At 43.5% G+C, this 26,487-nt stretch overlaps 1 protein-coding gene and 1 long non-coding RNA gene across 3 annotated transcripts in view; one reads left to right on the top strand and one right to left on the bottom strand.

Moving 5' to 3' along the window:
• Window positions 1–26,095, bottom strand: part of LOC125618217 — a 43,002-nt gene extending 16,907 nt beyond the window's left edge. The window contains exons 1-4 of the long non-coding RNA XR_007349473.1: window positions 26,043–26,095; window positions 16,521–16,703; window positions 16,038–16,088; window positions 14,401–14,483 (exon numbers count right to left, since the gene is read on the bottom strand). This is a non-coding gene — a long non-coding RNA (uncharacterized LOC125618217). The remainder of the gene's footprint in view (window positions 1–14,400; window positions 14,484–16,037; window positions 16,089–16,520; window positions 16,704–26,042) is intronic.
• The window catches only part of Marchf4 (membrane associated ring-CH-type finger 4), a 105,546-nt gene that overhangs the window by 54,317 nt on the left and 24,742 nt on the right, over window positions 1–26,487 (top strand). For both annotated transcript variants that reach the window (XM_048808524.1, XM_015481069.2), the window contains one exon: window positions 20,932–21,087. In XM_048808524.1, the coding sequence (XP_048664481.1) occupies window positions 20,932–21,087 (156 nt within the window). The remainder of the gene's footprint in view (window positions 1–20,931; window positions 21,088–26,487) is intronic.

Genomic DNA, 26,487 nt, shown 5'->3' with positions numbered 1-26,487 from the left:
TGGGGCCAAGAGAGGCCTGCCCCACCCAGACCTCTACTTTCTTGGTGAGACTTGTAGCAGCTCCTAAGCAACCCAGGTTGGTACTTTTATTCCATATCCTCTACCTTCTCTCTTTATTCCCTGTTCTTCTATTATTATTATTATTATTATTATTATTATTATTATTATTATTATTATTATTATTTGTGGTTGTAGAAGAACACGATACCTTTATTTTATTTGTTTATCTATATATTGTGATGAGGATCAAACCCAGTGCCTCACATGTGCTAGGCAAGCACTCCATCACTGAGCCACAACCACAGCCCTCTTCTCTATTCTTTTTGCCTCTGGTATTTCAATCTGAGAGTTAGAGTCAATACAGGAAAGATGATGCTCCTCGAAAACAGGGATAGGGCTTTATTCCAAAAGTCAGAAATGGAATAGATGATGGAGGAAATTGTCACATAACTGATGGGAGAGAGCATCAGGCCATGTACCACAACCACAAACACATTCAGAAAGACCAAGTGTATAACCTTGAATTCATACCCATATATGTCCTTTCTTGTCCATGTGCTTACCAGTTTCACCAATATAGAAACTCATCACCATGTTTCTGAGCATCTTTAGATCTTAGTAATGCTGCTTTGCCATGGCTTAGACAGACTTCTGCCCTCCTGCAGCTTATAATTTAACATTTCTCCATTCCTCCAACAAGCATTTGTTGGTTGGCACTTTTTTAAAAAAAATGGAACAGGTAGCCTCATGAGATAGTAAGCTCCCCATCATTGAGAGGCTAGTGGAAGATTAAGGATGGCACACAAGAGCTGCTTCCATGGTGAATTAAATGACTTCTACAGAGTCAACAAATGTTTTCTACACTGTCCTGAATTCTAAGAAAGACTTCACAGATGGGAATTTACAGAGTGAAAACAAAGAAGGAATAGAAACAAAAATCATATGATATTGTCCTTACATCATACATATCTCAATAATAGTACCCATTCTTTGTTGAATAAGGGTATAGGGATAATTAGGAGAAGGGAGGAGACAACCAAACTTAAGAGTAAAATTTCCCCCTACTTCCCTGCAAAGTTGTGTCGAGAGAAGCCATCATATCCTCCCTCATTCATTACAGCTTCTCTTTCTTTCACTGAGGGGTCTAGGTATCAGTTATGCAAGTGTGGAACCTTGGATTCCTAACCTTTAACTCTTTAAAGATACAATTCAGGCCAAGAAAACTCATATGGAGCCATGATAGAGACCAGAAAGCTGATTTATATTTACAGTGAGAGATGCGCCTTTTCAATATTAGAGTGCTATGTGCCCATGTCAAGGGAGTGCAGTCTAGGATCTCATATAGCTGAGAAGTCAAATAAAAGATAAGAAGCTTGCCTAGTGACCTGGGGCATGAGGAAGTGAATAAGATGCTTTATAAATGTGACTGAGTTAGCAATAGAAAGCTACCTTTTTCCACTCTAGGGAGCAATTCTTTCCAGTGCTTTGAGTACTCCCCTGGCAGTGTGCCTCTCTCTGACATGCTGCAGATGCACAGTCGCAAACTGCTCTCCAGCTTTCCTGTTTTAGGGTTCTGGGATGGACACCAGTGATTGATGTGGCCATTTCCAGGTGACTTCTTGAGCTTCCCATCGAGTATGCTCACTTTAATTACAAAGAACTCCTGCTTCTAGACCTTTGGCCTATTTCACCTTCAAGCACTTCCTGGAATCTGGTGTTGGGTGGTTTCTCATCTATGGAGACTTTGTATAATTTGTAGAATCTTTAAGAGTCAGAAACTGCCAGATGCTAGTGGATTTGATTAATCCAATGCTCCCTTTTAACGAATGAATAAACAGTAACCCCAGAAACAGAAATTGACTTGCTCTAATTGCAAGTGGAGGGACCAGAACTGAGAGCCAGGCATCCACCCACGCTGCTCTCAGAGCTGCTTCTTCATCCCTAAACCTTCAGGAATGCACACACTTTGGGCATCCCTACTCTCTGGGCTCCACTCCCAGTCAAGTGCCCCAGCCATGCTTCATTCCAGTACCTTGGACAGTGGAGAAAACACTAGCTCTTCCTCCCTGTATTCCCCTAACCTATTAGAGAACCAAGAAATGTGAGAAAAATCATTTGTTGGAGGGGTGAGATGATTTATGCAGCCAATTACTTCTTTAAATAGCTGTCCTGCTCATTTCCCAAGCACTGATGATCCAGTTGGGAGATTAGACACAGGAGCCTGGGAACCCAAGTATGATCCAAGGATCTAGTTTGCAGGGGAAAGGGTTGTTTCCAGTAGTGGAGTCCTGTTCTCTCTTCTAAGAGAAGAACCAAAGCTGTCTTCCTTGAGTTCATTGGGTTCAGGACTTCCATCTGATTTTTTCAGGGGAAAAAGTTCTCCCCATTTCAGAGGAGATGCTATGCATTGAGAACTTTTTCTAGTCTGGCTACTCTATTTTAATTCCATTGTTCTGAGCTTAAACCAGAAAGATGTCTTATTCCTCATGAGCTATGAGAGGGGGACATTGAGAGGGAAAATAGAATTGAATTGTACATTTTTGTTGTCATTACAAATTAAAAGCTTGTTAGATTGTCATTATATCTTTATAAATTATAAAATGCCATTCTTCTAGTCTCCTTTAATACATTGCTCCCCTTCCTAGCTGAATTTGTGATGAACTTTCAATAAAAAATTGATAATAAATATCTAGAAGCACAGTAAAAATAAAACTGTTGTTATAAATTATGGGCTATTGCTGAGTGTTTTAAAGTATTAATGAAATAGAGTTTCCTTGAAAATTCTTGAATTTGTATCAAAACTTCATCTCACAGAATAATTTTCTGAAGGTATTGACTTTGCCTGTGTATTTTTAGTTGTTCTGCTTTGCATTTGTTACTAGGTTTCCCACGCCACCAGGTCCATAGAGCATGGGCCAGTCAATGATTAGTTCTACCCTAGAAGCAATTGTGAAAACACATTTATTGAGTCTCTGCCCTACTTTAAGCTCTGTACACATCATTCTTTCCAACACTCCTATTAGACAAGTATTACTATTGCCCTCATTTTATTGATGAGGAAACTAAGGCACAAAGACATTAAATAACCTAACAGTCTCCAAAACCACATGCATTATTGTACATTGATGGGAATAAACACACATTGTTTTAATTTTCACAGTCACACCTCTGGCCAGGAATTGCCACGGCAGAATGAACGCTCACATTATTATGAGAATACGTTTCCCCTAAACATTATCACATTAATTTATTTGAGTGAAAAAAGTATTGACATCACTGAGAAACAACCACACAGGGATGCCGTGCCATTGCACAGACAGACAAATGGACATACACAAGCAGACAAATTACACCACAATGCATGAATGCATCCAGGAGGTTAAGCTTGTATTTGGAAAGCTCTCTGAAGCAGAAGACTGGTTCTACGTGTGACAGTAACTATGTAGTGCTCCTCTCATGGAAGGCAGTGGAAACAGAGATGAGGAGGTCTACAGGCTGGGTTCTCCTGTGCTGAGCACCCCAACTGTGCTGTGTGAGAGGTCCTTCACCCTGGCTGCAGTCCATCCCTGGAACTGGAACTGTGCTGTTGCATCCAGAATGGCCTCTAAATGTGGCAGGTCCTTGCTGCCATGGCCTCCGGAGGGCCTTTCCCTTGGAGCTTCTCTCACCTGCTTTGTTTTGGGGGAGGGCTGGGTGTGGGAGGACCAACCCTTCTCTGTGCCTCCTGCTATGATGCTTTCACAGCCAATTACAATTCTATTCCATTCCCAGCAAGGGAGCTGGCAGCTTTGGGTCTCCCCAGCAGGACTGGCTGGCTGCAATTAATGTCTCTTCTAGAGCCTGATTAGCTAAGGAGAGGCCAGAATACTTATTCTACCCCAAAAATCATTTAAATTAGGGAATGGGGGTTTCCCATCCTGTTGCTTCTATTCAGATTCATCAGGTAATTCAAACATGTTAACTCTTTGTATTTCACTCTTTATTTTTTAAATATTGAGTAGATACTATTTATTTATTTATTTGTTTTTAGTTATACGTGGCAGCAGAATGTATTTTGGCAGGATGTACATACATAAAGTATAACTTATTCTATTGAGGTTTCCACTCTTGTGGTCATACAGGATATGGAGTTACCCTGGTCATATATATAAATATAAGACTAGGATAGTTATGTCCAATTAATTTTTGTGTCTTTCCCATTCCCCTCCCCATCCCTTCCCTTCAGATTTCTATTATTCCCCTCCCCAATCTCTCTTGTTTTGGGTTAATATACACAAATCAGAAAGAACATTTACTCTTGGTAGTAGAGCTAAATCAGAGAGCCAAGAGATCATATCTCAACTGGACAGACAGAGGAATACAGGGAAGGGAGATTCCTTTATTCTCCAAATTCCAGATCCCTGGCATGAACTGAGGGCCACCTTTATTAGGCACAGTCTAAGAGCTGGGGATTCAACAGAATCCACAGACATGTTTAGTGTTATATTGGAGCTTTATGTAGAAGATAATACAGGGGAATGACTCACCAAGAAAACAGAGATGGTTCAAATGAAGAAAAAGGAGGAAAAAAGGAAATTAATAAAAATGGAATGTTTATTTTGTGGCAGACATTTTATGTCTATTATAGCAAGGAGTTTCTACAAAAAAAAAAAAAAAAACTGCGTGCTTTTATAAATGATGGAAGTAAAGCTCAAGTTAAAGGATTTGTCTAAGGTTATACAGTGAATGTGGTGGGTTGATTGTACTAGTGGCCCTAGATCTTTAGGTCTTGGGTTGCCACTTCCTTTTGGTGATACTCACCCTGACTCTGGATGGGCCATGTGACCTGCTTTGGCCAATAGGATCTTGAAAAACTTGATGCAGACATGGGCTTGACTTGCCTGCCCTCTCTTGCTGGTGGGAACTCTTTTGCCATGCAAACAAGCTGTTCAGTTCTATTGGATGATAATGACATGTGTGCAGCAGAGCTGGGTCATCCTGTCCTAGAGCTGCCAGCCTCTAGCTAATTCAGATACCTGAGCCAGTCCAGCCATGATCAACCAAACTATATCAGCAGAACCACTCAGCTACTTGTAGACAAGTGAAAAATAATAAGTAGTTGTTATTTTTAAACCAGTAATTTGGGGGAATATTTGCAGGAGCATAATTAATGGCTGGAGTTAACTGAATCAGCTGGCAAATGGCAGAGCCAGCAGTTGTCTATCTCAAAGCTTAAATGTTGTCCACTCACATGAAAAGACAGGAAAAGACTGAAATTGCAGCAGAGAAAATACAGGTTATATTAAGATATATTTTTTAAAGTTATTTTTTATCTTTCATTTTCTTTATTGATGAATTATAATTATATATAACAGAGGGGTTCACTGTGCTATATTTGTTCAGTATGTTACATGATTCTATCAGTCTCATTCCTTTTTCCCCCCTCCCTTCTTCCTCTCCTGATCTGTTTGTTCTACTCTATTGATCTCCCTTCTATTATTACTATTGTTATTTTAACTAGTGCATTATAATTATATATATATATACATATATAAAATTCACTGTGGTATATTCATTAATGGACATAGCATAATTTAGTAGATTTCATCCTGCAATATTTCCTAATGCCCTCTCCTTCTCCCTCCTGACCGACCTACTTCCTTTACTCTATCGGTCTCTTTTCTATTTTCATAAGATTCCTCCCTTTTAAAATTCATATTTTCTCTCTCTCTCTCTCTCTCTCTCTCTCTCTCTCCCACTTGTGAGAGAAAACATTTGACCTTTGATTTTCTAAATCTGGCTCATTTCACTTAGCATGATGTTCTCCAGTTCCATCCATTGACCAGTAAATGTTATAATTTCATTCTTCTTTATGACTGAATAAACCTGCACTATGTATAATATCACATTTTCTTTATTCATTCATCTGTTGATGGACATCTAGGATGGCTTTATAATTAGGCTACTGTGTGAGGCAAATGTGATGACTACTACACTACAGAAACTGACATAACTTGGCTATTGTAAATTGTGTAGCTATAAACATTGGTGGGCAAGTATCACTGTAGTATGCTGATTTTAGTTCTTTTGGATAAATACCAAGAAGTGAGATAGCTGGGTCATATGGTCCCATTTTTAATCTTTTGAGGAATTTCCATTCCTTCCCAAGGTGATTGTATTAATTTGGAGTCCCCCGACAACATGAAAGTGTGCTTTTTTTTTTTATATATCTTCACCAGCAAATTATGGTTGTTTGTATTTTTGGTGATTGACATTCTAACTGGAATGAGATGAAATCTCAGAGTAGTTTTTCTGTTTTGTTTTGTTTTGTTTTTGTGGTGCTAGATATTGAACCCATGGCCTTGTGCATGCAAAGCAAGCACTCAACCAACTGAGCTATACCCCCAGACCTCAGTGTAGTTTTGATTTGAATTTTCTTGATTGCTAAGGGTGTGAACTTTTAGATATTTGCTAGTCATTTGTATTTCTTCTTTTGAGAAATGTCTGTTAGATAATTTGTCCATTTGATTGGGCTATTTGTTCTCATTGTGTGTGTTAAATTCTTTGAGTTCTTGTATATTCAGGATATTAATCCTCTGTTAGAGGAATAGCTGGCAGAGATCCACCCTCCCCTGGCTGTAGGCTTTCTTTTCACACTCTTAATTATTTCCTTTGCAGTGCAGAAGCTTTTTAATTTGATACCACCCTACTTATTGATTCTTGGTTATATTTCTTGAGTTTTAGGAGTAGATTAAGATACATTTTTAACCACAATGTCTTCCACTCACACAAAGGTCTTTCTGGGGGAGTGTGAAGTTCCCATATCTGGGTATCTTAAAGGACAGTGGTAGGCAATTATTTGACTGCAAGTTCTTAAAAGTGGACCCTTTATTCCAGGGGGCTTAGCCCCATAGTTTGCCATCTCAAAATTTGAGCTATGATGAGGCTCCTGACAGGAATACTTCAAATCATCCCTATCATTTATTAGTTCCTCGGAGTAGGAAAATCACCCAGGCGAAGCTCCTGCTGGCTCCCCAGCTAAGCGCTTCTTGGTTCTTTCATGGCTGAGGCCTCCCTGAGGACTGCTTCAGCCGTACTGCTGTTCATTCTCAACCTACCCCCAATCCTGCTCCTTTCCTACAGTGCAGAGCAAAGTAGAAAGGCACAGATTGTCCCTATGTTCTAAGCCTTCTTTCTCAGGGTCACAGCTCTGGTACCATTGACAGTTGTCCATGAGAATATGGAGAAAGAACAAGGCCTTGAGTGTGAAGCAGTAACAGCAAACAGTAGCCTACTCTGCTGATGTGGATGGGAATTGTTGTCGTCCTTCTGAAGGCCAACTTATTTATCAACAACCTTAACAATATCCATGACCTTTGAATCCAGGACTGCCTTCAAAGGACATTTATGATCCATGAAGTATGGTGAGAATTTTTTCATAACATAGTGTGGATGGAAAACTACAATTTAAAGATAGATGTTTATCATTATGTACATTATGTTCCTGATTGGGAGAGTTATATATGATTGAGAGGGATCTATTGTCATGAGAAAAAATTAATTTATTTATTATTATTTTCTACATACTTTTAAGACATACCCATGCTCACTATCTGACCATGTGCATCCTTGGCTGCTTTAGACATAGGAGGAAAACTTAGCTTAAAAACCTAAAAGACTGGTAAAGATCTGGAAAAAAAAAAGTGGCTGAAATGATCAATGACATGAGAATAGGATCTAAAAATAGGACTTTTCGATGTGGATGGATGATGGCTAAAGGGAAACGAATAATCATGACGTCTAAGAAAAAGAGGAACATGGACTTGGGTCACCAAATCCCAGAAATATTTGCAAATAGCAAATCCCAACTGCTTGCTTAACTACCTGGTCATCTGACAAAGAATAAAAGCAAGTAAAAGGAGGTAATGTATTATACATCAGCCCCTAATTAAGTGAGATGTAGACTGAAAACCATAGCCAAAGCTGAGCATCTGCTGGGACTGAGAATGTGTATCCTCACATATGAAAGGCTCTTGGGCTGGGACCATCTTGAGTTCTTAACGCCAGGACTGAGTATCAGTGCCACCAAATCTACTGAATGGCTCCTGAAAAGGGGCCATAGGCTGTGACTTCAGTCCTCGGAGAGAAATAGTGCTGGTCTGTAAATATCCCCCCATCCCTGAATCCAGAGGCTATGACTGTTCTATGAGCTGTGACCCTGTCCCACACTGGTTTTCACCCATGATCTGAAAGGGAAAACTGGGAGACTCTGGTGAACAAAGATGAACTTTGGGTTCCTTCCATCTATCCCAGTTGGAAACAGTCAGTCTGACCAGAAGCTAGGGGACAGGGAGGAGGACCTCTCAGACCTTCAAACTCAACCCCTCCCAGCTCCAGAAGCAAGGAAGATAGAATTTTTTTGAACGAGAAAATAAAATTGCCAAGATGACAGAAGCCACAGCCACTTGGAGCAGCTTAGAAACTTGGAGCCAACAGACTGGGGTCTATTCACACACTAGAGTCACTCAAATTCTACTTAGCATGCTTTTCCCTGACAGGGAGCTGGAGCATTTCAGGAATAGTATGCTTCCTTAAGAGGTGTGAAAAAAACTGGGCCAGGTTTGCAGCAGACTCTGGCATGGTATCTCCTGCCCACAGTGACCTGGGACTCACTCTTTGGAGCTTCGTACCTGGAGGAGGTTTAGGTCTGAATCTTTTCCTATTTCATTGTTGTCCCACTGCACCACCCTAGGAAAGGCTAGTACCATCTTTGGCCTTTAGATTTTTCAGTCAAGATTAAGTATAATGAGGCCGATATAAAAAAGAAAGGAAAATTCCATATAGGGGAAGCGTTAGAAAACAATGTCCAGGTTTTACTGCAATCTCTTTAAAAAGCAAGCAGAGGAAGCCTGGGACCGGGGCACACACCTGTAATCCCAGTAACCCAGGAGGCTGGGGCAGGAGGATCACAAGTTCAAGGCCAGCCTCAACAATTTCACAAGGCTCTAAGCAACTTAATAAGGCCCTGTCTCAGGATAAAAAATTAAAAGGGCTGAGGGTGTAGCTCAGTGGTAAAGTGCCCCTAGGTTCAATCCCAGGTACAAAATTTTTTAAAAAGGAAGAAAGAGAGAAGGAAGGGAGGGAGAGAGGGAGGGAGGAAAGGAAAAGGAAGAGAAGATAAAAGAAAAAGAAAAAAAGTAAGCAGAGGAAACTATAGGGCAAAAATATTTTCCTTCTCTCCTGCTTCCCTCTCACTGCTAAACTTTTGCAGATCATGGTAGCTTCCTGGCCTGCTCTCCCTTCCCCTCCCATTCTGTAGGCATCACAAAGACCCCAGTTCTCAGTTGGCTCCATGAACACTTAAGGTCGCAACTCTACCTGGAAGGGGGAGAGGGAGAGAAGCATGATGGCTGTCCTGTTCTTCCCTGTCCCCCGAGGTAGAAACACAGGCATGTGAGAAAGAGGCTCAGGGAGAGGCAAGTCCTAAGGAAGACTTGGGGCAGGTAGGTGAATGAAGAGCTCAAGTACCTGTTTTGTTCTTGCCCCTCCTGAAATGCCAGGGCAGGTAGCAGCACCTGCAGACTCCTTTCCCTGCAGTCATTACCTGTTTATATCATCCAGCTCCCAGGCAACTGACAACACACAGGCTTCAGACTTGTGACCTTCATTTATTAGGCAGTTAAGTGAGGTGCTTGGTAAGGCAACAGACTGCCGAGTCCCCTCAATCTACAAGGTGTGCAGCAACCCTGACTTGCTCCTTAGGGTGTGAAGAGATTCCATTAAGTAGGTAAGCACATGAGGACCAGCCAGTAACGATGCTACAGTGAGTACTGTCTGGGTGCTAGACAGGGATCTGAGCACTTTCCATTAGGCACTACCCCATTTATCCTCTTGAGAACCTGAGAAGGCAGCAAGTATCTTCAAAGCCACTTTAACCTGTGAAAACTTGCCTGAGGTCATACACATAATAAAGGGCAGAGTGAGCATTCAGTCCACAGTCCCCACTAACCATGCTGGACTGCCTTATACAATTCAGGTGCAATGTGTGGCCCGCAGCATGTATTTCAAGGCATGAGCTAACAAGAGAGACAGCCATAATAGATGAAGTGCTACTAAAACAATATAGTTGCAGGAGACAGGACGGGAGGCTCAGAGAGGGCAAAGTGCCCAAAGTCCCCCAGCGAGCTAATTGGAGAACCAGGATTCGAACCCAGCAGTCAAAGCCTGTAGACAGGGTTTGGCACACAGTGGGTACTCAATAAATTTTAGCTATTGGCACTTATTTTTATCTTTGTATACATAAAAGTCTTAAAGTGATATATGAAACAGAAGGTTTGCTGAAGAATATCTGGTCCAGCACTTCACAAAATGAGTCTTAGCCAAACTTGCTTCCAGAGACGAAGAGCAGGTCTTTATGGAATCAATCTCTGGAGTGAAGTTGGCACGGGGATTCTTAACAAGTCTCCCAAGTGATTTTTATGCATGCTAAACTCCGAGAACCAGTGAATCAAGGCTTAGATGGCTTAAATCCACAGTCACCAGCCAGAGGGTGGCAGAGCTGGGATTGGCACCCAGGAAATATCTTGTTTTTTCTTCTGTGTAAAAGCCAGCCATCCATAGAGGTAGGTCTAAGTGCCTCGAGCAGTGATCTGGACCATTGTGAAGTGTAACACATCATCTCAGCTCCTGTGTACCTGCCACATCTGCCATGTCCCTGAGTGATACATTAATTATGGTGAATAAATTAAATTTTGAACAATTTCATCACAACCTCTTCAAAGAATAGCATGACGGTTTTGCACAACTAAACTAAGGCTGGGCATCCGTCTGCCTGTGTGTAGGGACCATGGAAGACCTACTAGGGGAGCGATTGAGTATTCACCCCTAACTTGCCACATGACTGTGTCCTGCCTTGGCCTGATTTCTAAGACAGAAAGAGAACACGGTGACCTGGCATCCCTGAAATTTCAGTCTAGTGGCCTGGAACCTTGGAAACAGGCCCAGCCTACTGTATGCAAATAGCCCAGTTCTGGCCACTCAAGGTTTATCTAAATTATATTTTTTGGTTGAGCCAGGCAGAATGCTGAAGGAAGACCAACCTTTAATTTTAGCTCTTTGGAGACGACAAAGATGGTAATGATGAGTTATACAGAAAGAAAACTGACAGTACATTGCATTTTTAAGTGGTTAAAAATACAGATATGATTATGAATATACACATTAAATATGACCTTCTTTCTTCCCGCCAGCCCTCATATAATATGCTTTGTTTACTATGCAGATCATGTTTGACTTCATAGAATTGGATGTTATTTAAATTCAATTATTGTGAGGTTAAGTTCTTCTCTCAGTATCAGTTGAGTAAATTTAGAGGCAGTTATAGGGAATAGGTACATTTGTCTTATACCAGTTGAATTACAGGGAGAGAAGCACCAGAGGAATAAAATAATTACCCTGAAAATGAAAATCCCCATTTGGAGGGGTGGTTTGGGTCTGTTTGTTTTCTTTGGCTCATTTTTTATTCCTTTTTTTTTTTTGAGATGATGAGTAGATAAGCTGATGATATTTCCACAAAGATGGAGGGATATTATGTGTGTGTGTGTGTGTGTATGTGTGTGTGCGTGCGTGCACACACTTGTTTGTGAAAGTAAGCTGCTGGTATGAGACTAGAACTAGAAATAATTATGTGGTTAATTGGATTCAGTTTAGATAACTACAGCTCATTAAGGCCTTAAATCTTTTTTGGTCTTCTTAGTAATAGAGTACTTTCTTTTTTAAATCAAATTATCTCTCAACAATTTCTTACTTCCTTCTGCCAGCACTGAGACACTGCTAATCCCTTGAAGCCAAAATTTGTCCTTGGCACCATTGAGAGAGGAAGCAAGAAGACCAGGTATGGCCTGGCTGGGAAGGAAGTGTGAACGCCAAGGATGGGTGATGGTAAAAGACTGGTTTGAAAGGACTCCTGCAAGAAAACAGAGAGCTGCCCAAATGCTATTTGACAAATATGCACAGAATTCAGATTGGCTTGTCTGTGAGCAATAATGGATTCTCTGGTCACTTGGGATCTTTGGAGGTCATCTTGCCAACCAGCCTGCCTGTACCAGATAAGGGGGAAATTCTCATATCATCCTATAGAAAAGTAGAAATCACAATACTCCCCCCACCCCCAATCTCTCCTTCACAATCTTTGCTGACAAGAAGTTCTCCATGATAGGTCATTTTTTAAAAAAATCCTGATACCAGGATACACTAATTCCACAACACCCCCCACCCTAGGCCTGGAGAATAAAGAAATCATTGCCTGCTGCCCTAAGGCAGAAGGCACTGGACTCTTCTAGAGTTTCCTAGCTTCTTCCTTCTATTCACCAACCCCACTTGAGTTTCTCCTTTGTCTCCTCCCTCCCCAAACCTCTATCAATCCAGATCACAGCTACACAAATAGTTGATCAATGTCATGGATGCGTTTGGTTGTGCCCATAAAACTGGAAGAGTCTGTTTTTGAGAAGCTTTACTGTTAGCTGGTCTCTTAAATACGGAGAGTCCAAGAAGTGATAGAACCATTATCAACTACCTATCATTATAGACTACCTAGGATGGACAATGGAAATTTCCTACCTTCTTTGATATCCCTTTTTTTTCTTTTCCTCAATTCCAATGAACTTTTTCTACTCCTATGCCTATTCCTCCCCACCCCAATACATATAGGTTCCAGCTCTATCCTGTAGGGAAGTTCTGATTTCAAAGCTTTTGATCCTGTGGGCCTTCATAGTAGAACATCTACTAGACAAGTGGGTCTTTCCTTGGTTATATAGATTCCATCTCAGAGCAATCTTTACTTTGCTTACAAAAATCTCTGTTTATTAACTTTATCTTAAATGTCTTAATAACTTTGTCCTTCTGAGAGTGGGACTATGAAGGAGTGAAGAGAAAGGAAAACCCCATCCTGTCCTTCTCTGCACACAGACATCAATTAATGGCCAATAAGCACTACCTAGAAATAGAATCAGAGAAGGGGAATGAAGGAAAGAACAATTGGGTTTCTAAAAGGGGAAATAGCAAGACCATCTCTTATACCAGAATAGGAAAAGTAAGGATCTGATGGACAGGCTGCTATGGATGGGACAAGAGACAAAAGGCATGTGACACCATCATGGGCAGAGATGATTTGGGTAAATCAGAGGCAGCCTGGTGAAACCGAACTTGTTTGGGAGCCCTACTCTTTCATTTGTTTGAACAAGGAACAACCTCACCGTGTGGGTATCTTTCTCTGTAATGGGGACAATTGTTGTTAGTCTTGTGGGTTTATTGAGGTAGCAGGTGGTATAAAACCTATGGAAGTGTTCTGTAGATCTGTGAAATGTTCTTAGCATTAGGATTATTACTAGCCAGAGGGTGTTACAGAAAGAAGGAAGAAAGAAAGAAAAGTGATCAACATTGAAAGGAGGTGAGAAGGTAGGCTTAGAAGAGGGAGATCTGTCAAGCCCTATTGAACCCCTTAGATATCAGCCAGTATTTCCTGGGCACTTACTGTGTGCCAGGCATGGATCTAATTATAGTCTCTTACTACCCTCTTCTCTTGGTTTCACAGATGAGTCATTTTATTTTAATGAAACCCTCTCTACACTCTCCCAGGTAACTATTTTCTATCAACCTCAGACCTCCAATCTCTCTTCCCTAACTTTGCTCTCAGCCCTGAGACTTTTCTGCATATTTTATCTAGAAAACAGAAGAAATAATAAATAAAACTTGCTGAATTCATGATTAATTCTTGGTTCTCATGCAACTTGACCCATGCACAACATTTGTAAGGCTGACAACTCCCTCTTTTCTTGAAATACTTTGCCTTCTTCCTTGGCTTTTGGAGCACCACGTTCCCTTCTTATCTCGCTGACCTTCCTTTCTCTGTCTTTTCTGCTGGTTCTCCACATCTCCTGACCTCTGAACACTGGCATCCCACCAGGATCAGCTCCAGGACCCCTTCCTTGTTTTTACCTAAACTCACAGCTTTGATTACCTCATCCAGGCTTGTGGATTTAAACACCATCTCTATGCCAATAACTCTCAAGTTTCTATTTTGACCTCTCAGCTCCACTCCAGAAAAATATGCACTAGTGCTTATGTGACATCTCCACTTGGAGAGTGAATAGACCTTTCAAAGTTGACACTTCCAAAACTGAGCTCCCAATCTCTCCTTCAAAACCTATTCCTCCTTCAGTTTTCTCATTTCACCAAAAGGTAACTCTCCATCTTTCCCAATGCTCAGATCAAAATTAGTATCATCTTTGACTTTTCTGCTTTGCTTACATCTACTCCATTAGCACATCTTGACATCTAATTCTTCAAAATATATCCAGAAACTGACCATTTTTCAACATTTCCACTGCTACCATACTGGTCTGAAACATGACCATCACTTACCTGGATTATTGCAACAGTCTCCTGTGTCTGTGTTTTCCTGTATGTCTCTCCAGTCTGTTCCCAATAGAGCAGCCAATGCAATCCTGTCAAACACGGTCAGACTGTACCATTTGAAGGAGGTGAGAAGGTGGGCTTAGAGACAAGGAAATCTTCTATAAATCTTCTATAAATCTTCTATAACTCTCTGCTTTTACATTCATAATTTCTCATCTTAATAAATGCCAAGTCCTTAAGATGGTCCACAGGCCTTTTCTGATCTGTACCCACTTTTTTGATCCCTGTTATGACCTCATCCCCTATTCCCTTTCTTCTCACTCACTCTACTCTAGATACTCAAGCATCTTTGTTCCTAGAACATTCTAGGCATGATTCTGCCTCAGAGAATTTGCATGTGATATTCCCTCTGTCCAGAATTCTTGGCCCATAGATATCTGCACGGTTTTCTCCCTTGCCTTTCTCAGGTCTTTACATAAATATCGCCTTTTGGCCAAGTCTTCCATAACATCCTGTTTAGCATTTCAATGTACCTCCTCCCTTGGGGTCCACTTTCCTTTTCTCTGTTTATTTTTCATAGCACATGACAGCATCTTGAGTACTTATGGTTTACTTGTTATATCATTTATTGTCTATTTCTTCAAGAGAATTTCATCAATTCCATTCATTGCTCTGTGCCTAGCACCTAAAACAGAACCTGGAACATAGTGGATAAATATTGAATGAATAAAGGAATATTGAACAGGGCCCAGAGATTTAAGTTTGCCCACATCACGTAGATTGTAAAAATCCTAGGTATTCCTAAGTCTGTCCAGGAATAGTGCTAAGATCTTAACCACCATAGTAGACTCAATAAGGGAATGTGACCCTAAACTGCACCACAAGGCTGGTGTTTCTGTAGTCTCCTTTGTTCTGATCTCCCAGAACTGCAAACTTCAGCATGGTATGCTGTCTTTGCTCCACTAGGCTGTATTTCTTTCTTTCTGCTCAGGGGCGGGGTTGCCTGGAAGGGGAAGTCTTTAATTTACCTGCCACTGCCATGGCAACTAAGTAACCTAAGGACTCCAGAAGTGAGTATTGCAGATTGAATCACGCCAAAAAAATAAAAAATAAAGCAAGTCCCAAATAAACAAAGAAATCTGTGAATGGAGAAGCAAGTGGAGTCTTGTACCTGCAGCTTGCTGTGTCATTAACAGAGAAAAGAATCTATCCCATTCTCTCCTTCCTCCCACTGGATCAGGCACAGCCAAGGCAAGCAAGGGCTAGAGGATCACCTTGTCCTGACTCCTCCTCCTAGCATGACCTCAATCCAAGAGAGGTCTGCACTGTTCTGTTCAGCATCCCCAAAGAAGGGTCCCCAAATGCTCAGTATCCCAAGGAAACAGAAGACAGCCTTGGGCTACAAATTAGGAGAACTCTATTCTGATCTCTTATCCTTGAAGGGCAATTCACCTAGAAAGTTCTTTAATTTTTACCATTCTCTCTTGCTCGTTTGCCCCTTTTCTTAAGGCACTTGCTCCCTCCTTATGGATTTTACCTTAGAGTGATAGTAGGAAAATAAAATAGAGTTGTAGTAGAGAAAACTATAAAATTATAATCTAAATGTAAATTAAAATTGTAACATTTTTAACAAGAGGACTTACTTGTGCCAGGCTGCGTCGAGTTCTTGGCATGCTTGATCTCATGTAATCCATCTTTGGAGGAGGCAAGAATTATTTGCCCCAGAAAGATAAAGAAATAGAGCTTCAGAGAGGTTAAGAAGCTTGCCTAAGTTTGCACAGTTGATAAGTAGTAAGAAGACATTCAAAACCAAATTATCTCTTTCCCACAACCATGCTAGCCACTCCTCACATTGTGCCCCTTAGGGGGCAGGGGACTAGGGAGGATCCCATTTTTCTTGTCTTGGTCATTCCCAGGTAATCTTCCTACCCAAAGCTCTGAGAAGTGCATTGAGGAAGTGTCTGGTGTCCTTTGCATTTAATGAACCCTCTTCAGCCTCAGAATTTGCTGAGCTTTGCAGACAAGATCATGGTAGTCCCCCCAGCCCAACAGCCAGAGCTTGGGAGCTGGACCAGACGGGCATGTCCTTTCCTAAACCCTGGTGCCTATGCAGTGAGTAAACATACCTCTCACATGCATCTCTGATGGGCCCAGTTTGATGGATTATGTAAGAGCAGCCCAAATCCCAGAGGATTTGAAAATGATAAAGTGCCAAGCTGGGTGAAGATGCAGAAGGAGAGACAGGTCTGGAGTGGCAGTTGTGGGAGGCTTGGCTGAGTGGCCTGATCTGGACCAGGAATTGGGTGGATCTGGAAAAGAAACACAGGGAAGAGGTCCATGGCACAGGTGCAGGTGGAGCAGCAGGAACAGGGACAGAGATATGGTGAAGCTCAGATGATGAAGTCGGAAGGGCCTGGCTGCCATTCTGTCCACATATCAGCTAGCTCTGTGACTTGACTTGAGATTTTTTAAGCTTGGCTTTTAATGGAGTTTACTGTAGAAACATCTGCATTAAGTCTACCTTGACTCCATGGGGCTGCCAGGCATTTCCTCTTCCATTATTCTGGAAGACATACATCTGACCACCAGACCAGGCCCTTTAGAAGCCCTACGTGCTAAAAAGATTATATATCCCAAATATACATAAAAACATACTAAACAAAAAGTATAAAACTTGTATGAATGCCAAGGTTAAAGTACATTCTTTCCTTCACTCCCTGTACACATCCAAAATCCTGGATCACATTTTTCATTAAATCTGAACTTCTTTTTCTAACAGTTTTGGCATTCTTGCTTTTTTAATATCTGATGAGATCAAGCATGTTTAGGGTGGTCTGGCCACAGATGCTTTTTAATATCTGTAGTGCCAGAAGCAAGTCCCCATTTTGCCTTCTGGATTGTCTAGCCCAAGGGAAAGTTGGGGGTGGGAGAATGAACAAATCACTTCAGTGGAAGCAGCGCAGCCCTGGGCTCTTGGGCCTTTAGCCAGACAGTGGGCCAGGCCAGGTCGTGCTTCCTCCTTCTTCAGGTAGGTATCTGATGTTCCTCAGCCAGAGCCAAGATGGGGAGCCCAGGTTGGGTTTTCAGTTGTGCCCAGCCAGCAGGCCTTCCTGGCTTTTCCTACTTGGTAAGCAATGAGCGTAGACTTCACTGTCACTTGGCACCGTTGCCAGGGACCGGAAGTAATGTCTTTTACCTGATCGGCAATTTGACATGGCTGTTTAACAACCCGATTAATCAAACCCAGCTCATCTTGTTAGAATTAATGAGCCTAGGAAATGTGGCCATGAATAACAAGGGCTTTCACCCCTCCTCCAGCACCTCCCTCCACTACCTCCCTCGTATTTTATTCTCAGAGCCATAGAACACCACTCCATACCAAGGACTGTTAGGCCCCAGTAGGGATCAAGACTGGCCAGCTATGATCGTATCTCCTGCCTTTCTTCCCCAAGACACTATAGTTGCCCACTGGGATCTAGAGGTTGCCTCTTGGTCATCAGACAGATATGCATATGTTCAGCTGTCAAAGTTGTACTGAGGGTCTCACTGTACCAGGCATTGCACTAGATGCGAGGAATGCAGACATGAATAAAATATTGTCCCTGTGAGGGAGTCACAGTGTAGTGACCTAGACACAAATGAGGGAGTGTCATGACAGGGGGTATGGGAAGGGCCTAAAGCCACAGCAAAAGGAAGCCTGTCAATATTGGAGGAGCAGAGTGTGGAACTAGGGAGAGTTCCATGGAGCTGAACACCTAAACATTTCTGCCATCAAATTCATTCATTATACATGTATATAGGGAGTGACAAGGCACTGAAAAAGGCGTAAGATGAACATGGTTCCCTGCCGGGTTTCTGTTCTCGCGACTAAAAGGCTCAGGGGTCACTCCAGTTAAACTGGGCTAACTGGGCTGCACGAAATAACCACACAAGAGACACAAATACCTTTATCTTTGGGGTTGCTGTGATGGCTCCTCTGACCTTAAGGGTCCGCAGAAAGAGAGAGAGCAAGAGCACGTGCTGACCCCTTTTATTGAGGAGAAGCTATTCAAATGAGGAAAGGGGTCAGGTTTCAGGGGGCTGAGTCTATCTTCATGATGTCCACTGTCAGCAGGTTGACTGACACCTGGGTAGGCCACACCCAAGGGCACAGTAAGAGGAGGGGACACACACAAGGCACTTCCATGGAAGATTCTATCCTAAACAGGGCAAGGGGTTATATTACAAAGGAACAGGTGAGCATAGCTTCACCCATAGGGCTGTAGCAAGACACACCCATTTCTGTGACTGAGTGCCTCAGCACCCAGCTGGGGAGTGTAACTCAGTCACCCGTAAGGTTGGCCTCCCACAGTTCCCATTCTCACAAAGTGGGAAATGCAGAAAACCTGAGAAGACACTGATTTATTTTTTCATTTACTCAAACCACAAAAAGCTGTTGAGGACCTTCTGGTGTAGAGCTTGGTACCAGGGGAAACAAGTACAAAGATGTACACATTACTCCTTCCTCCCTGAGTTATTTAGTGCATAGAGAGGTATATGCAGACACATGTAGTTATGTGCTAAGTACTCTAACAGGGATATGCCAAAGTCACTTAAAGATATGCATGTGAAACTTAAAGATCAAAGTACTGGCTATGGTTGTAGCTCAGTGGTAGAGCCCTTGCCTAGCATTTGTGAAGTACTGAGTTCCTTCCTCAGCATCACATAAAAAAAAGTTATAAAAAATACAATAGCACTTAAAAATAAAAGATCAAAGTACTAACTCAACCTAGAGAGGTCAGGAATGACTCCCCATAAGGGGTAGCATTAGAATCATCTTGATGACAGAGTAGCAGTTTGACAGGTAGACCATGTAGAAAAGGACTTTTTCAGCTCTCATCCAGGCTAAGGATAGGGTTTTGAGTGACAGGAGTTGGAAGGGAAAGATGATTCCAGAAATTTTGGAAGGAAATGGCTGGTTCTACAGTCTTCAGCAAAGAACATGATTAAATATGCAAATGGAAATCTAAAACTTAGAGACCAGGAGATCCTGGACTTACTTGTTCATTACTGGGAACAAGAAGTAGTTGCATGAATGGCGAAATTTCCACATTTGAAGGGATGTGGCTCAAGTGGCCATATCTCAAACACACCAGCTGGGGTTTAGGGATTGGGTTGTACACAGCTTCTCAGAGATCCTTTGATAGGAGTGAGGCATTTATTTTAGCTGGATCTAAAATAAATAAACTGGGGGTGGAGGCATAAAGACCAAAGGAGGAGGAGGCCATGAGCAAGGTTGGGGAGTTGGTAGCCCCAACTGCTAAAGTTTCTGGAAAGGTAAATGGAGGAGCTAGGAGGATGGGGATTTAGTGATAAACATGGTGGACCCTGAGCTAGGAGGGAGAAAGAGAACAGACAAAGGTAAGCCAGATCAAAAGAAGGAGGGGAGAGAAAAGGAGCAGTGAAGCTCACGGAGACCCTTTAAGGTCACCACATCAGGTGGTGTAGAGACACAGGCTTCAGTCATGGCCATCTGAGGTATCACAGGGAGCTCTGAAGAATGAGCCCAACTCTCCGGCCCACTCATAAGGGTTCCAAATCCGGACACGATCTAGCTTGGCTAGGTCCTTTGCATCCCTGTTTCTTGTGCCCTCCGGCTGGGCTTTTGCCATTTTTGCCAAGACTGACTGGAGTGATTCAGCCTTCAGCAAGGGCACTGGCTCAACCTCTGAGGTTCCCAGGGTTCCCAGGATGCAGGCCTAACCTATATTTTTCTTACTTGAGAGACTTCATTGAAGAACCTAGATTTCTATGCATTGGCCTCAGGAGAATGCCAATGCTCAACACAAGACTCTACATTCAGGCAAAATGACCCTCACAACATGTTTTAAAAACCTGCATTCCTTGTTAACATTAGACTATTGAGAGGTTTTACATAAAGATTCCCTGAAGGAATGAGGGTGCAATTCAGTGGTAGAGTTCCTTCCTAGTATACATGAGGCCCTGGGTTCAATATCCTACACACACACACACACACAAGATTCCCACCAGACTGCACATCTACAGCTGGCTGGAGTTGATGATAGTTGTCCTTCAAACTTAGACCTGAGCCCTCCAATTCACACCAGCTGTCTTCCCTCACTTCTGTTGCCTTTCTGGCCTGGAGGGCATTTGAGTTCAAGACCCTGGACTAGGCTTTGAAAGGGAAATTCAAGGAGCCTGACACCCCTTTTGGACTGCAGAGGCTTCCACAGAAACTAACCCCCTCATGTTCATAGCAACCTAGGACTTGGGTAGTACAAGAAATTCTTACCAATTGGGGACAGGGTCTAGAACTGGCAGTGGAGCTGACTGAAGTTGCTTGGCCTCCATGGTGGGGATGCTGGTGCTTGGGCCTCCTCTGTGGAGTCTAGTTACTCCAGATAAAGCCTGTGGTCTGGTCGTGGTGGCCTAGTCTGACCTACCTGGGTGGCTCAAACCAGTGTTCCAGGTCCATCCACCCATCTCTCCCCCAGATTCAGGCTCAGGCCTGACCACCCTCTGCCTCTCTCCCTGCAGGGGGAGCTGTTGAGCCCGTGCCGCTGCGATGGCTCAGTCAAGTGCACGCACCAGCCGTGCCTCATCAAATGGATCAGCGAGCGGGGCTGCTGGAGCTGTGAGCTGTGCTACTACAAGTACCACGTCATTGCCATAAGCACAAAGAACCCTCTACAGGTGAGCCTGGGGCCTGGGGCGGAGTGGGGAGGGCACTGGAACCTGGGGCCTCCACCCTGGCTGCTTCCTGGAGCAGCTTGGAGCTCAGGGGAGGCCTGCCAGCAGGAGGTAATGAAAGATTTAAAAAATTTTTTTCTCTTAAGCATCAGCAATAAGAGGAAGGGACGGGGCAAGAGGGAAATAGATGTAGAATGAAAGGAGCCAGGAGAATCTGATGGGAGAGAGAGAATAAGACAGACAGTGGGTGAATTGAAGAGTGAATGGTGAGCTAAGTCCAGTGGTGCACACCTGTAATCCCAGCCTCTTGGGAAGCTGAGGCTGGAGGAGCCAGCCTCAGCAACTCACTGAGGTCCTAAGCAACTTATCGAGACCCTGTCTCAAAATAAAACATAGAAAGGGCTGGGGATGTGGTTCAGTGTTAAGTGATCCTGGGTTCAAAAAAAAAGTGAATAGGGAAAGAAAGGAAGAAGGAAGTCAAGAAGGAAAGAGATAGGAAGAAAGAGAGAAATAAAAAAGGGAGGGAGGGGAAACAAGGAAGGAAGTGAAGAAAGGCTAAAAGGCAGAAGAGAGCAAGACATGGGGAAAAGACAGGGTGGGAAGGGCAAGAAGGGCCAAATTGAGTCCAGGGCTGGAAAAGAAGAAATAGCAGCAAGAAAACTCAGCAGCCCTTTTCAAACTTTAATGTAACTGGAATTTTGTCAAAATGCCAACTAAGATTCAGTGGGTCTGAGGCAGGGCCTGAGAATCTGCATTTCGTACAAGTTATTGGGTGATGCTGTCGCCGCTGGCTCAAATCACACTTCCTGTGACAAGGAACAAAGAGAAAAATGGAGAGGAGACAAGAGAGGGAGGCAGAGAAGAGAGGGGAATAAGGAAGGAAGAAAGAGAAAGGGACAGAGTAGGAAAAGGCCACCGGGAGAGGAGAGGGTAGGCAGGGCCAGAACTGGGTCACGCCTGCCAAATGGATTCCAGCAGAACTCAGGGCCCCCCTGCCCATTGCCTCCCCTCCTGCCCTGATGCATTCATCTTCTCCCGAGGAGGTAGCAGGCCCTGCGCCTCCCTTGCCAATCCCCCCAATCAAGCAACTCTCCCTGCAGGGTGCACACACACATAGAGAGCTCTTTTGCTTCTGGAAATACCTCCACATATGCAGGATCAGCCAATTAAGCTGCCACATAATCAATTAGCCAGCATGACAGTGAGGATGGGGACTTTGGTCTCCAGGCACAGATTCCTCCTCCTCCTCTCTGAGGGGGCAGAGGGAGAGAGCCCTGGGAGCTGGGTTTCAGCAGTGATGGGTGGGGTGGGTCCTTTGCATGAGGCATAGTTTGAACCCCTGAAATGTCCAGGGCTTTTTATTTTAAACCCTGTAGAATTGTCCATGAGGTACTCCCAGGAATGAGTGAGAAAGTAACAGACAGACAGACAGACACACACACACACACACATACAGAGAGAGAGAGAGAGAGAGAGAGAGAATATCATATGTGCGTGAAGCACGGGGGGTAGGTGTCTTTCCAGAATCTCCCCCCTTTCCTTCTTTCTAAGAGAACCCCACTGTGGTGGGGTGTTTCTGGAAGGTGGCATTAAAAGTCTCAGGCACCTCAGCTCTTAATGGTGAGCCACAGGGTCAGAATGAGAGGTGCCCCTCCCTGCCACTGCTCCCATCTTCAGCCATTTGCTTCAAAATCTTGAAGTGTCTTAAAATAGCAGTGTCACGAGACCGCTGATTCCACGTCCTCTGGGTGCTGGCGGAGGTCTGAGTGCATTAACCACCCCTTCCTTTGCAGCTGACTCAAACCTCAAGAAAGGTCAGATCCCAAATTCATCAGCCCAGCACAAAGTACCCACCTCTTGGCTCCACCCCTAGCTCATATAATGAAAAGCCATTCAGGAATAGCCTTTTCCTAAGGGTGAAAAAGAACAGCTTATTCTCATCATGTAAGTCAGATAAGCAAGTGGAAGCGTTGGCAGTAATGGCCTATTAATCCATTCTTAAGTTACTACCCTGCCTTCAGTTGTGAGTTTCTGGACCCCGATGACCCCTCTGGTTCTGCTGGTTCTTAGCATTGGTGTGTGCTCAGTAAATGCTGTTTCCCTTTCGCAGAAGAAGTAGTTGGACTAGAAGTTGTGTTGTGTGGTTGTGGCCCAAACTGTCCCACTATGTGACCTGGTCTTCTCTGGCCTATCCACATATGATACCGCTGCCTCCTCAGCCTCAGTGGACAACCTCTGCACCCACAAACTGGCAGGATCATCTGTAGAACAGGATGGGGCTGGCAGCTCTGATCACAAGCAAGCAGAGCAAAGGGTCTGCTCTCTGAGGGTCATGTTCCTTCTAGGTCTCTTGGGTCTCTCAGCTCCTGATTCGTGCCACATGCAAAGCTATAGGAAATAGCACCACTATTCACCATGCAGCAGTACCTCAGTGACTGTCTCTCTGAAAGCAATGTTTCCAGCCAGAATAACCATAGGAAAGGAGTCACAGCATACCTTGTGGGTCTCAAGTCTCCATGGCTGCTACACCTAAACTGCAATTATAGCAGACCTCCCTTTTCCATGATTTTCCTTTCTGTGGTTTCAGTTAACCATGGCCAACTGCAGTCCAAAAATTTTAAATGGAAAATTCCAGAAATAAATAACTCTTAAGTTTTAAATTGCATCCCATTCTGAGTAGCATGATGAAATCTCATGCTGTCCTGCTCCATCCTGCCTGGGACATGAATCATCCCTTTGTCCAGAGTATTTACACTGAATATGTTACCTACCTGTCAGTTACTTAGTAACTGCCTCAGTCATCAGAACAACTGTTGTGATATCACACATAGTGCTTGTATATAGAATTCAGTACCTGCTGAGGTTTCAGATATCCACTGGAGGTCTTGGATTGTACTCCCCTTGGATAAGGGGGGACTATAGTTTATTAATAAACATGTAGTTAGTGCTTATTAGGTGCTAGTCAGTGTTCTAAATATTCATATATATTGCCTAATTCAATCCTGAAAACAACGCAGTGAAGTGGGTACTGTTATTCCCAATTTACAGATGAGACAATGGAGGCACAGAGGGATTTGATGGTCTTCCCAAGTTTGCATCGTAATTAAGTGGTAGAGCAGGGTTGCTATCTGAAGATACTCCTGGGCTCAGGCTCTTAACCTGTCCCCAGAGTGCCCATGCACCCTGAGGACTACAACTGTCTTAACAGGCTTATCTGTTTTTGCTGAAACAATACACTGGCTTGACAGTTTTTTCATTTAACCCTCACGATACTCTAGAAAGCAAGAAGGACCAATTATTTCTATTTTTATAGAGAGAAAATTGATAGTCTTCATGACTTATTGGCTTCTCACTCACACTCAGCAAGTCTGAACAGAGCTCAACTAGAATCAGGTCTTCTGACCCCTGCTCCACGCCCCTATCTGTTATATATACTGTCTTCCTGCTCTAGCCCTTGGTCTCTCATTCACTTGTGCAGCAGGGCAGGAATGGAGATGGAGAAGACTCATGATATCAGGGTCAGAATCTTTGGACAGAGGTTTCAAAGTTGCAGGTGTCTGGTGAAGCAGAGCCCGTACCACTGACACCTCTCCCCGTCCCAGCCTTCCTTTGAGATTTCAGAGCTCTCTCCTTGGAGTGGCTTCCCCCACATCTCTGTGGGGTGTCACATGGAAGGCATAGGAGGAGAGTTCTTATCCATAGCACCCCAATCTGTTCCTTCATCATTCTTCACACTGAGGTCAGGAGCCCTGTTAGGCTCCTAGGTTCTACAGGTGACTTAGGGGTGGTAGAAGAGGTCAGGGATGAGGAGGACTTTTTTGCCTCTATATTTGGGGCTCTTGAAGTCTAGAGGAATAGAACAAGTTGAGGTTTACTGATGCCTCAATGGTAAACAGGAAATGCTCACTCAGGAGCTCTCCCTCTAGGCAGTGGGGCAGACCCTGGGGAAAGCATTTGTTGTTCACAAGAGAAGTCTATGTGATAGGGCCATCTTCTGGAAATCGCCTTTGTTTTGTGTAACCCTAGGCTGGGAGATGCAATGGAAAGTTTAAAGGCCCAATTCCCTGTAATGGGATGCTATCTCTATCATTAAAGGTCAAGGCCAATGTCCTACATTTGGACTAGCAAGTGCAATGTTTCCCAATGGTTACGATTTCTCAGGAGGCCACTGGCCAGTGCCTGTTCCAGGTCGTTGAAGGCAAGGTGAGGGCTCCCTGTTCGTAGGAGCTGGGCCTGTCCTCTTGCTCAGATGGCAGTGCTTCCTGGGGGTATTCCCAGTAGGGTACTATGCATACCCCTCCAATCAGGAGATCTCCTTGCCTCCACCTTCCCAAGTCTGATCCTGTCAGCTATACCTAAAAACCATTCACACATTACATGTACTCTTAGGCAAAGTCCTAGATCTGTACGCATTTTACAAAACTCTGCATGGTCTTCCCTTTCGCCATTGTCTCACCTCAGTCTCTTGCTTCCTCCCCTCCATTCACTCTGATCTCCATCCAGGTTTTCATACGTATTGTGCTTTCTTCTGAACAGGGCCTTTGCACATGCTCTTTCCTCTGCTTGGGATACTCTTTCTTCCTCTATTTGCCTAGTAAACTCCTACTCAGTTCAAACATCATCCTACGGGAAGCCAAATGCCCTATCACAGACTTTCCCAATACCATGTACTTCCTTTTTTACCCGAGATGAATCATAGTTGTAAATTCACAAGGCTGTCTATGCTTCCTAGACTGTGAGCTTCATTGGGGTGGGGTGGGGTGTGACCTTGTTTTTGCCTAATGCTTTATCTCTGGCACCTAGAACAGTGGCCAGACACATGGAAGTTACTTAACACATAGTCGTTGAGTGACAACATAAATAAATAACCCCAAAACTGAAATCCAACTCTTGGCTTATTTAAGCAAGTACTGCCTGGACCTGCTGTGGAATCATAAAATTCCAAAGCTGAAACTCACCCACACCCTTCAATTCATCCATCAGTACTGCTATAAGTACAGTACTTTTTCTGTAAAAGAAAAAGAAATATCAGTATTAATATACATTCAGTAAATTATAAACTATTGGGGGAGAAGGAAGATGGTGGCGAGGGGAGTGCATTGCCCCCGTGTGCTGTTTCACTGTGTGGGAGTATGACAAGTCAGGACGGCTAAAGGATATCTTGTTAGGAATTTCCAGCAATAGTGGGGTGCTCCGGAACCTGGAGGAAGGATTTCCATCGCACGAGGATCGGCTACGGGGACTCAAACGCGAGAGGTTTGTCGCACGGAGGGTAACTGCTTATTCAGCAAATCGCCCCGCGGCGAAAGTCTGCAGTGTGCGCTGGGATAGAGACGCAGGGTTACAGCGCTGCAGTTTCTGCCAGCCGCGCAAGCACCGTACTCAGGGCTGAATTCTGGGTTC

The sequence above is a fragment of the Marmota marmota genome, unplaced genomic scaffold (genome assembly GCF_001458135.2).
Source record: "Marmota marmota marmota unplaced genomic scaffold, marMar, whole genome shotgun sequence".
NCBI lineage: Eukaryota > Metazoa > Chordata > Mammalia > Rodentia > Sciuridae > Marmota > Marmota marmota.
This window is presented reverse-complemented; position numbering and strand designations above follow the sequence as displayed.